The 10,792-nt window shown below is 51.9% G+C and overlaps 1 protein-coding gene across 1 annotated transcript; it reads left to right on the top strand.

The window, feature by feature from the left end:
* The first annotated feature begins 128 nt into the window (after positions 1-128).
* On the top strand, positions 129-8,506 carry LOC103914131 (importin subunit alpha-5-like). The gene is made up of 10 exons (XM_009320740.1): positions 129-194; positions 893-1,030; positions 1,596-1,681; positions 3,054-3,322; positions 3,828-3,910; positions 5,119-5,382; positions 5,747-5,980; positions 6,343-6,525; positions 7,215-7,364; positions 8,426-8,506. Exons 1-10 carry the CDS (start codon positions 129-131, stop codon positions 8,504-8,506), a joined length of 1,554 nt encoding a protein of 517 aa, XP_009319015.1.
* Positions 8,507-10,792: the final 2,286 nt, after the last annotated feature.

A 10,792-nucleotide genomic window follows, 5' to 3' on the forward strand; every position in this document is an offset into this window, starting at 1 on the left:
GGGGGGGGTGGTGCGGTCCCAGACCCCTCTGTGGATGTTGCTGTGCAGTTGTGACCTGACCCTGCTCTGTCCTGAACCCCAAAAGCACGTGAAGGCTTTCAGCTGGCACCTCTCTCAAACCTGCCAAGATGCCGGTCGTGAGCAAGCATAGCGAGCGGTTGAGGAAGTTCAAGAACAAGGGCAAGGACGCAGCTGTAAGTACCCGCCTGTGCCATCCCCTTCGGACGACGGCGGAGCCCACTGGAGGCTTGCCTGTCGGCAGGAGCTGATGTAAAGGCTTCTGAAGGGCAGCTGGCCCCAAATCTACCTGTATGGGGTAGCAAAGGTGGTGGTGGGGAATGGCTCTGCCAGCAGGGATGCTCAGTTAGCTTTTGAGATGTGGTGTGGCCCTGGCTGGGCTGTGAGGAGTGTGGTGGCACAGGCAAGGGGGACGTGAGTTTTGGGTGGGTGACTGAGCTGCACTGGTGAAGGTGCTGGGGGAGGGAGATGGTCTAGCCCCTCCTGCTGAGCTCTCCGCAGCAGTTATCCCTGCGGAGAGGGGGCTGGTATGGGATGTCAGACCGTGGGATCTGTCAGCTTGCTTTAAGCCAGTAGAGGAGATAAGAGTTTGCCTTTTGGGTTCAGCAAATCGACTGCTAAGAACAGTCACTGGTTGCTGGTTCATCCAGCAGCCCGTGTCCTTGGGAGGCACTAAGGGAGAGGCTTTATTCTGTCCCGTCTCCTGTGTAACTCTCTAAGCCACGGCAAGGAGAGCTGCCCAAGAGCAGATGCTGGCTCTCTGCCTTCCTCACGTAGGAAACTTGGGGCAAAGGGTTACAGAGCTGAGATGGGCTCCTTGGGGAATTGGGTGATGTGGACACCGGTGGGGTGGTGCTTTTCTCCTCCCCTCCAGGCCCTGCGGAGGCAGAGAGTGGAGGTGAACATCGAGCTGCGAAAGGCTAAGAAGGATGAGCAGATCCTGAAGCGCAGGAGTATTTCATTCAGTTTGATGGACGAGAGTGTCTCTCTGGGAGAAGAGAAAAGAAATGAGGTGAGCACTGGGTGCTCTGCACCCGGGCAGGATCAGTGCTGTAGCACACGGCTTGTGCAGTAGGTATCATCTACTACTTGGACCGCTACCAAGTCCAGTTCAGGTGACCTGGGTTAAATAGCCAGTGCTGTTCCTGATCACCATGCCTCGTGCTGGGGAGTGTTTTAGACTGCCTTGCCCTCTTTCTGTGTTGTTTTGCCTGGAGATGGTGTCCCGTGTGGCTTCCCTCGATGGCAGGTAGAACTGGCTGGGGCTCCAGCTTGCTGGGAGCTGGCGAAGCTCCTGTCTGGCTCCTTGCACAGCGAGGGGTAATTACTGAGCTCGTAGGCCCATTACGGTGTGTCTGTGACTCTTTCCATCCTTGATTATAAGGATTAGTTGCCTCGAAGGCTTTTGTGGATTCGCTTCCTCTGCCTCGTCTCGAAACTGCATTGCATAAAGAATAGACATCGCTTAGATATGAAGTGGTGACTGGCTTGGGTCTAGACAGCTGATTGACTGTGGAGATTAAACCGGAGGGAGTCTTGGCTTGCCATCTGACTTTGAATCATTCCCTGTGACATAGATTATTCAGCTGTCCTTGGAGGAAATCGTTGAAGCTGTGAATGGGAGCGACACTGAGCTGCAGCTGCAGGCTACGCAGGCCACCAGGTATGCTGCCCGGCTGCTCTGTGCTGGGAGGGAGGTGGCTGAGGGAGCTGCGGTGGGTCATGTCAGCAGAAGGCATTTCTTCCTGTTTGAAGAGCTTTCTGAAGATGTGACAAAGGGGGAAGGAGCCTGGTGACCAAACTGCCCTGAGGAGCCTCAGCTGGTGCCTGTTTTGTGCCCCATGTGTCTTGCTTGGCTCCATCAGTCCTGGGCAGTGCCTGTGGCAGGGACCTGTGTGGCTGGACCCCACCAAAGGGGTTGGCTGTGGCTCCTGGAGCTGCCACCCTCACCGTGCTGGGGCAGGGACCATGTTGGATCCCACCAGCTGATGAAGTGGTTGGGAAGAAACCAAGTGCCAAAGGCTTGGGCAGCGCAAGGGCTGGAGAGCCTGGCTCTGTAAGAGCCACTGCTGAGCAGGGCTGTCCCCACCTGGGTTGTGGTAGGAGGGATCACAGGGTGCCATCATCATCCAGCTGGCAGCAGGGATGTCTTCTGAGGGTCCAGGGGAGGCTACACTGCTGCTGGTGCTTCCTTAGCTGGCTTGAGCTGCCACATCGGTGATCTGCCTGTGTGCCAGGGGACCAGTACTGTTCCCAATGGCTGTGAGGACATCTGCTCATGGTGAGCAGATCAAAAGCTTTGCTCCCAAGGTGTTAACCGGAGGCTGGCCGGAGCAGACCCTTCTTAAAGGGACAAGTCATGACTAGGTCCCTAATCTGCTGTGCAGCACGGAGCTGGCTTTCTGCCTGCCCACACCTCCACGAACCAGGCTGGGAAGCAGATCTGGCCGAAAGTGTTTCTTTTCCTGGCTTTCTTTGACTTGATCAGTGCCCTGATCCAACCTCCTGGGCAGCTCCACATGCTTCTGTGCCAGCGTGAGGCAGGAAACAGCAGCGGGGAGTTGGTGATTCTGGTTTTTAGCTGGAAAAAACAGTCTGAAACCTCACTTTAAACATGAGCTCTGGTCTGTGTGGGGTTGGCCAGAGCTCCTGAGCTGGGGAGCGGCAGAGGCAGGCTTGTAGGCTGTAAGAGAACAAATTGCAGATATTGACTTTATTTTTCACTGTCTCAAACTCCTGCAAGGTGGGGAGCATGGAATAATGTTGTCATGGTCCCAAAAGGATGTGTGAAGTATTGCATTCTAACAGACACCCTGTTGTTGCTTCAGCATCTTCTTAGATGGGTCTTCTGCAGAAGCCTCTCTCTGGCAACTCCTCTGCTAGGGGATTTGCTGCCATGGGATGCTGAACTAGCATCTCTTGCAGGTGCTGCTTCCCTCGCAAGCCACAACCTTGAACATGGCTACAGGGTTATGGTCTGTCACAGCACCCCGCAGAGCTTCTCATGGCAGGCTGTGTGGTGTCCTCTCTTGCAGGAGAATGCTGTCCAGGCAGAAGGACCCCCCTATCAATCAGATCCTTGAGCTGGGGATCATCCCCAGACTGGTTGAATTCCTGACCCATGCTGACAATGCTCCTCTGCAGTTTGAAGCAGCCTGGGCACTGACTAACATTGCCTCCGGCACCTCTGACCACACCAAGGCGGTGGTGGAGGGAGGTGCCATCCCAGCCTTCATCTCCCTCCTGTCCTCCCAGCACATGCACATCAGCGAGCAGTCTGTGTGGGCACTGGGCAACATCGCAGGTAAGCAGAGGTCTCCAGGCCTGGGGGCATGCAGATGGTTGCTGCCCAAGCCAATGCTGGGGAGCTAAAAATATTGATGTTCCTCAAGATAGCCTTGTCTCCCTGCAGCTTTGTCTCCAAGCTGCTGCCCCTGTTGAAACTCTTAACCCTTCAGTCCTTTCGTGTGGCCTGGCAGCCTTTGAGAGACCCTGTGTTGGTTCTACAAGAGGATTTTGGCCAAAGCCAAGTGCATGACTCCATCCTGCTGGGATGGTCTAACCCACTAGTGTTGTCAGTAGGGAGAACAGAATGGGTCATGTCTCGTTAGCCTGCCACAAACTAGCCACGATGGCACTCCAGTCTACCTGGTAAATCCTCTCTGCCTGACAGTACTTAATGGTGTGTGGCTGGTGAGTGAGCCCAGTCATCCAGCCCTGGTGGGTGCCGGAAGGTTTGATTGCTGCTTCGTGTTGACTGTCTTGTGACTTGGGCAGATGCAATAAACAACCCTTTTTCATCTGTGCAGGTGATGGTCCTCTATACAGAGATGCTCTTATCAATTGCAATGTGATTCCTCCCTTGCTGGCTCTGGTGTCACCTGTAACTCCAGTAAATAACCTTCATTTTCCTGACTTAACAGCTCTTAATCACTTGGGTAATGGGTGAATGGTGGTCCATCATCTGCCTTGTAAACAACAAGCTGTTTGCATAATTGAATGAGACCCTGTCCTAAACTGTGTTTAGTGACCCTGCCTCTCGGCTATATACGAAGCTGGGGGTGCCAAGCAGATAGTCTTCAAGTCGATGTGATGTCTTCTAGTCTTAGCTTTCCTATCCAGCTTTGGCCGTATCAAGCTAGGAATAAGATGAAACTGGTGCAAGGTAAACTCGCATATGCATGTGCAAGGGCTGAACTTGCCCTTCAAGCTTCTTCCGGCTGCTTTTTGGGTAGCTCTAAACTGCTGGATTTGTGGTTTATCTCTGCCTTTCTGCAACGGTGCCTGCCCTGCTGCTTTCTTGGTCTCTGGGGGAGAAGGACCTTCTCGGAGAAGCATCAGGTGGACTGGGAAGCTCTCGGGGGCTGTAACAGTGGTACTGATGCCTCCAGGTGTCCCACCCTGGGTGTGGTGGAAGCTGTATGCTTTCTGTAGGCATAACTATGGCCTTTCAGGCTGGTGTTAAGAAAATGCCCTCTAGGCCTTCTCTGAGTTTATATTGCAAGATTTAAAAAAAAAAACCCAAAAACAAACCAACCACCAACTCTTCTTTCCGCTCGGTTCCTAGCCCAACTCACCCCTGCCTCTTAGGGAGCCCTGTGGAAGAAACATGACAAAACACCAGTTCATACACACACACCTTGGTAGCTACGATGCTTCAAACACAGCTCCAGTGCTCTCCTGGGAGCATCCTTACTGGGATGAACTGTCCAGATGATACAGCTTAAATCCTCGAGGTGCCCTACTCTAGAACAATGAGCTGCTAACATAAAAAATTCCTGATTTTGTCCAATGAATGCTCTGTAATTTGTCCAAGGACCCAGCAAATAAGCTGTTTGGCACCTTTTTTAGTCATCATAGCTTGTCACACCACCAGAGCTGAAGTAATTGGAACTTAATATTGGGGAGGGAGAGGGTAACTCTCCCTCAGGTAACTTAGTCACTTACCCGTTTCATCTCCCTTCTTCAAATAAGCCTCAGCCCTTAAGGCTGCTTCTGGCCACTGGATAACATCTCTGGTCTGTAGGGACCCGAAGCAGGGTGCTACCTCTTTCTCATTTGTTACTGCCGTGAGGATCTTACACCTCCCTTGTGTTTCAGGTTGGGTTCCTGAGGAACATCACGTGGACGCTATCAAACCTCTGCAGGAACAAGAACCCCTACCCTCCCCTGGATGCAGTGAAAAAGGTGCTGCCAGTCCTCGTCTGCCTCATGGAACATGAGGACAAGGACATAATTTCTGACTCCTGCTGGGCTGTTTCCTATCTGACCGATGGCTCCAACGATCGCATCCAAATTGTGGTGGATACAGGGATTCTCCCAAGACTGGTGGAACTCATGGCCAGCCCGGAGTTGATCATTATGGTAGGAAACAATTAGCAATCTCCAGCCATGGTCCCTTAAGGTAGGAACATGTGAGGAGAGAGAAGGCATGTCTGCTTACTGCATGTGGCTTTTGTGGTCTGCTGTCTCCTCAGACTGCAGTATTGATTGATTGCTTGTCAAGCCACTACTCTGTTCAGCTTGCTGTGGCTTGGCAGACTGGATAGAAACTGTAAAGCTGCTTAGAGCAAAATAGGAGGGCGATAGGTCTGTAAATACAACAGTAATCACCCATGATGCTTTCCTTATTTGAAGGATCAAGCACTTAGTGAAGGATCTTGCTGGACTTTCTGGCATGTACCCCTTGCGGTAAGGATTCTGCTCATCTCCTTTAACCTCTGCCTAGACTCCAGCTCTCCGTGCCATTGGGAATGTAGTCACAGGGACTGACGAGCAGACCCAGGCAGCTATCGATGCTGGCGTCTTGGCTGTCCTGCCCCATCTCCTGCGACATGCAAAGCCAACAGTACAGAAGGAAGCTGCGTGGACGCTCAGTAACATTGCAGCAGGGCCTTGCCAGCAGATCCAACAACTCATCACCTCTGGGTTATTGCCACCTCTGATGGAGCTGCTCGATAAGGTAAGGGATGGGTGCAGTGCTGCACATAGCTGCTGCAGAAGCAATGCTGAGGTTCATGAGGTCCGTGATGCCTCATTTGTGAAGCACTCAGCATGTGCCCGAGAGCCACCTGAGCAGTCTGTTTCAAAGCTGTTGAGATCCTTGGAACAGTCCTTGGCACTCAGACTCGACAGTACACCTGCATGAAAGTGTGGCTTGGAGCTGCTCTTGGCAGCTCTGCCAGGTTGTCCCCCCATCACTCAAAGTGCTGGGGAAGGTGGGTCAGTCCAAACTGAGTAGAAGGGAAATGGCTGTCCTCACCTCGCGCTGATCTTCGAGGGATGCTAAAGCTTGGGAGCGCCTTCACTGTGCTGCTCTTCCAGGGGGACTTCAAAGCTCAGAAGGAGGGTGTGTGGGCAGTGGCCAACTTCACAACAGGAGGCACTGTGGAGCAAGTGGTGGAGCTTGTCCAGTCTGGGGTCCTCAAACCTCTGCTCAACCTGCTCTTGGCCAAAGACAGCAAAACTATCCTGGTCATCCTGGATACCATTTCAAATTTCTTCCTGGTAAGATCTCCTACCATCTCTTGCGTTCCTTCCCTAAGAGAGCAGCAAGGTGTGAGCCATTGTGTGGCTGGAACAGCTCCTCCTACAGCAGCTACTTATCTTACAGGAGTAAGAGTTAGATTTCATGTTGTCTAACTTGTCCTTGGACACTCTTGGGTTGTCCAAAGGGCTTGACAAGATCAAGATCCCAAAGTGTTCCTCTTCACCTCCTGTGACTTTAGTCTCCTTCTGGGAAGGAAAAGAGGTTACGTGTTAATCCCCAAGCTGCACAGAGGTGAAGGTCTTGCAGAAATACAACCGCAGAGAAATCAAGTGGTCCTGGGGGCATTTTGGCTCAGCTCCCTGCCAGCTGGTGTCTACATGCCTCTCCCTTGAAAGCTTTTGCAAATGAAATAGCGGGTAGCAGGTCGCACCTTCTGCTTCTCACTGTGTGGATGTAACTGGGTAGAGTTTGGCTAGCTTGTTTGGTTGGCAATCAAGCCACTGTGCAGTAATCCCAGCAGGGACTGATGTTTCATATGCATAGTAGCCATATCCTTGGGATCTCTGCTAAACACAGATCAGGTAGGGACTGTAAATGCAGGACTGTGGTCATTTGACTTGTAGATCAGGGCCTTACAGTAAAGACCATCTCAGACCTGTTACTGATGTGAGGTTATGTTTGCCTGCTTGGTTATCTGATGTCACAGGCAGCCGAGAAGCTGGGAGAGACGGAAAGGTTGTGTCTGCTGGTGGAAGAGCTTGGTGGTCTGGAGAAAATTGAAGCCTTGCAAACCCATGACAACAACATGGTCTACCGAGCTGCCCTGAGTATCATAGAGAAATACTTTTCTGGTGAGGTATGTGAGCTCTTGCTGTTTCTCATCTGAAAATATGAAGCTATTACACAGTGGAATGAAGCACAGACTCTAAGGATGCTGAAATAGGTTTCTGGAAGAGACCTCTACATGACTAGAGTAGTTCTTGCAGCTTGTTCCAGCTGCTTTTAAAGGTCTGTAAAAGCTCTGAGTTGTCAGCCTATGAGTTGCACAAAAGATACGGATGCCTTGATAGCATCCTGCTGCTGGAATTTAAACTGGCATCAGCTGGAGTTACTGCAGTTGCTGATATGAATACCAAATGCGGAGAATTTTCCTCCTTTGGAGCTGCGCTAGCTTGTCACTATGAATGGAAGCCTCCTACTTGCTGATAACCGTGCTCAGGTTGCGTTTGGATTACTTGACCCTTCTCATGCTAATGAACTTATGGAAAAAGAGGATAGGACACCAGCTAGCAGTTGCGAGAGTGCCATGACTGTCAGATGCCATGATTGGTCCTAGCCTTAATCTTGCAGATGGGGACACATCAGGGAAGAGGCTTAGCGGTTTGGCAGATCCCAGAGCTGAGGCTCAGTCTAGATGTGAACTGCAGCAGCAGGGAGCAAATGTCTGTGTTAGTCCTCTGCCCAGAACAGGGTCTGCGGGATGTCCCTGCAAGAGGGTGTGGAGGAAGCTCTCCTACGCACTGGCACCTGCCTGAGGGGCTGGATGCCAGAGGGAACATCTCTCCAAAGTAGTCCTGGCTTGTTGCTGTTCCAAGCAGGCTATTTAATTTGAGTGAGTTTTGCCACCCCAGCCACTCTTTTCTTCTGCCCCTGGTGTCTGAGCCTGTAGACTTGTGTGTGAGACGCAGGGATGCTGCAGCTTCAGTGTGCTGTGAAGAACAGGAGGACTTGGTCTGGTCTCCAAGGGTCCTATTAGAGTCAAGCTGATCTTAACAGCTTGTTACAGCAGCAGAATTTTCTTAAAACAAGAATAAAACAGTAAGCTGCTGTAAAAAGCTCTAGGCGAACTCTGGTGCAAAAAGCTTAGGTTTATTAAGATGCAGAACCTTTAACTGGTGGCTATCAACTTCCTCCTAGGAAAACCCAGATCTGCAGCCTGGGACTGGCCAAGATGGACTATATGATTTCTCAGTGGAGAAGCAAGACTTCAACTTCTGAAGATAAACACTACACAGCTCTGAGCTGGTGGGTGGAGGTGTCTTGGTGTAGAACTCAGACATCCAAACCAAGAGGAGCAAAGATGCTGAGTCTTTTTACTTTTGAAACTTGTCAATAAATTGCACTTCTGGCTTTGTACTTCTTGCCTTTGATTTTTTTTTTGTCATAAGCTGCTGTTGCAGACACTATAGACTTTTTTCCATAGTGTCTTAAGGCCCTGCAGAAATATATTTGAGCCCCTGGGCATGTCTTCTGGGTGGAAAGTGCAGCTGGAAGCTTTCTGCTAACTGCATTAAGCTGCTGAAGAGCAGGGTGTTACCACCAGAACCAACTGGGTCTCAGTGCTCATGCTGAAACTTCTAGGCTTGACTTGGAGTGGCTGAAGCAGCTCTAAAAAGCTATTCAAGAGGTGTTCCACCCTTCTGCAGGTAAAACCAGCTCTGTGTGAGAGGAGATGCTTCTGGCAGAGAAGGAAATCGGCCAGGAGAAGGTGGGTCACTCTCACCCCTGTGTGTGCTACTGCACATGGAAGTATCGGGGCCTGGACACAGGAGCACATGCTGGTCCTTTGGCAGCAAGGCTGTGTCAGAGGCAGCTATTGCTGTGGGAGCAAACTTGCCTCCCACTGCAGCTTCCCAGATGCTATCCGCTAGCCTGGAGCCCATTGATCTGGCTCTGCCTACAGCTGCTGTTCGGTAGAGAGGACCTGTATTTCAGGTTTCCATTGCGTGTCGCTGCCCCTTGCTGAGAGGAATCCTCCCTCTCCCCAAGCCCACAACCTTTGGTGCCTAGCTGCAGGCTGAGCAGAAGGCGAGGACGGAGTTGATGTGGCTCTTGAGTCCAGCTTGCAGCAAGCTCTGGTGCCCTGCGTCCATCCCTGCAGCTATATGTACCGCTCTGCTAGCGGATGCAGTGCACAAACACTATGTGCTGCAGGTTTATAATGAGCTGCTGGACACTGCTCCATCCGTGTAGTGTTGACGGGTTGTGAAAGGTTCTGCTAGGACCCTTCAATCCCCAGGGGTTGAAGCTATCGCAAGGGCTTTGCTCCATGTGAGATGGGGGTGGCAGGTTCCTCCTCCCTGCTCTGGCAGGTTTGACTCTTCAAAATAATCCTGGGTGAGTTCAGGGCTTCGCTTCCTCAGATGCAGTGGGCGGTGATGTGACAGATAAACTTGATCTGAAGAGAAAATCTTCTCTCCAGGAAGCAGGATCTCTTCTTCCACCCTGGATCTGTTCACCAGAGGACTTATGCATTTCTCCTCTGGGCCACCTAGGAAAAAAGGGAGTTGGGTAGCTAAAGCCTGGTTGTGCTCCATGCCCTGCAAGGAGGTGTGCAGCCCTGATCGTGTGTGCTATGCTGGATATCACTTATTTAATATTAAAATGCTGGAGCTGATGAATTGCAAAGTGCTTCTTGGTTTTTCTTTCTTGAATCCAAAGCTATGTACTTAAAACTGTGATAAAGCAATGCCTGAACATGCGGCTGAAACAAGCGCCTGTGAAAATCCTTTGTTTGTGCCCGTGGGTTAACACAAAGGGCTCCGGCTCAGCTGCGAGCGCCTTCTCATAGCATGCTGCTGCTGACAGGGCTGACAGGGCATCTGGAAATGGTCGGATTTCACCAGGTAGAATGAATCTGAGGCAGGTGCTTCCTCAGTGTAAATGGAGACATGGACCGGAGCTGGGGTCCGCGTGGCCGCCGTGACTTTGGACTGTGGTCCAGCGCGGGATATCCCACGTGGCTTTTCCCCCTGTCAGGCAGGGCTGTCCCTTACGGGCGCTTGGGCAGCGGGGCTGCTGTTTGCTGATGCTCTGCTGACTTAAAGCAAACTAAAAAGAGAAAGGGCAGGGCTGCTTGACTTTTTTCCTTCTTTCCTGCATGTGCGGGAGATGAGCCTGCGGTAGATGGTGTTACGCAGAGCCGTGGGGCCAAAACTGCTCGCTTCCACCGTTGCATCCTTAAGCTGCAATAAAATAGTGTCCCTGTAGCCCTGACTGGGATGGAGAGGAAAACGTGCCCCTTTTCTTAAGAGTATCGGTACGTGCCTGCTGTCCTGTGCCGCAGGGCAAGCAAAGTGGAGGAGGTGTTTGGGGAGGCACCGCCGCTGTTGTCCCACGGCGGCCGGAGAACTGGGACCGGTGTCTGCCGGAACGGCGAGGCTGCTGGGCTGTACCTGCCCGTTGCTGCACCGTGGGCGTGCGAGTGACCTACAGGCATCTGCTTGCCCTGTTAACTGGAGCTGCTCTCCTCTGATCGCTGCCGGCCACGCCTCCCCTGCCCGG

Source organism: Pygoscelis adeliae, unplaced genomic scaffold, assembly GCF_000699105.1.
Source record: "Pygoscelis adeliae isolate BGI_AS28 unplaced genomic scaffold, ASM69910v1 Scaffold480, whole genome shotgun sequence".
Classification (NCBI taxonomy): domain Eukaryota; kingdom Metazoa; phylum Chordata; class Aves; order Sphenisciformes; family Spheniscidae; genus Pygoscelis; species Pygoscelis adeliae.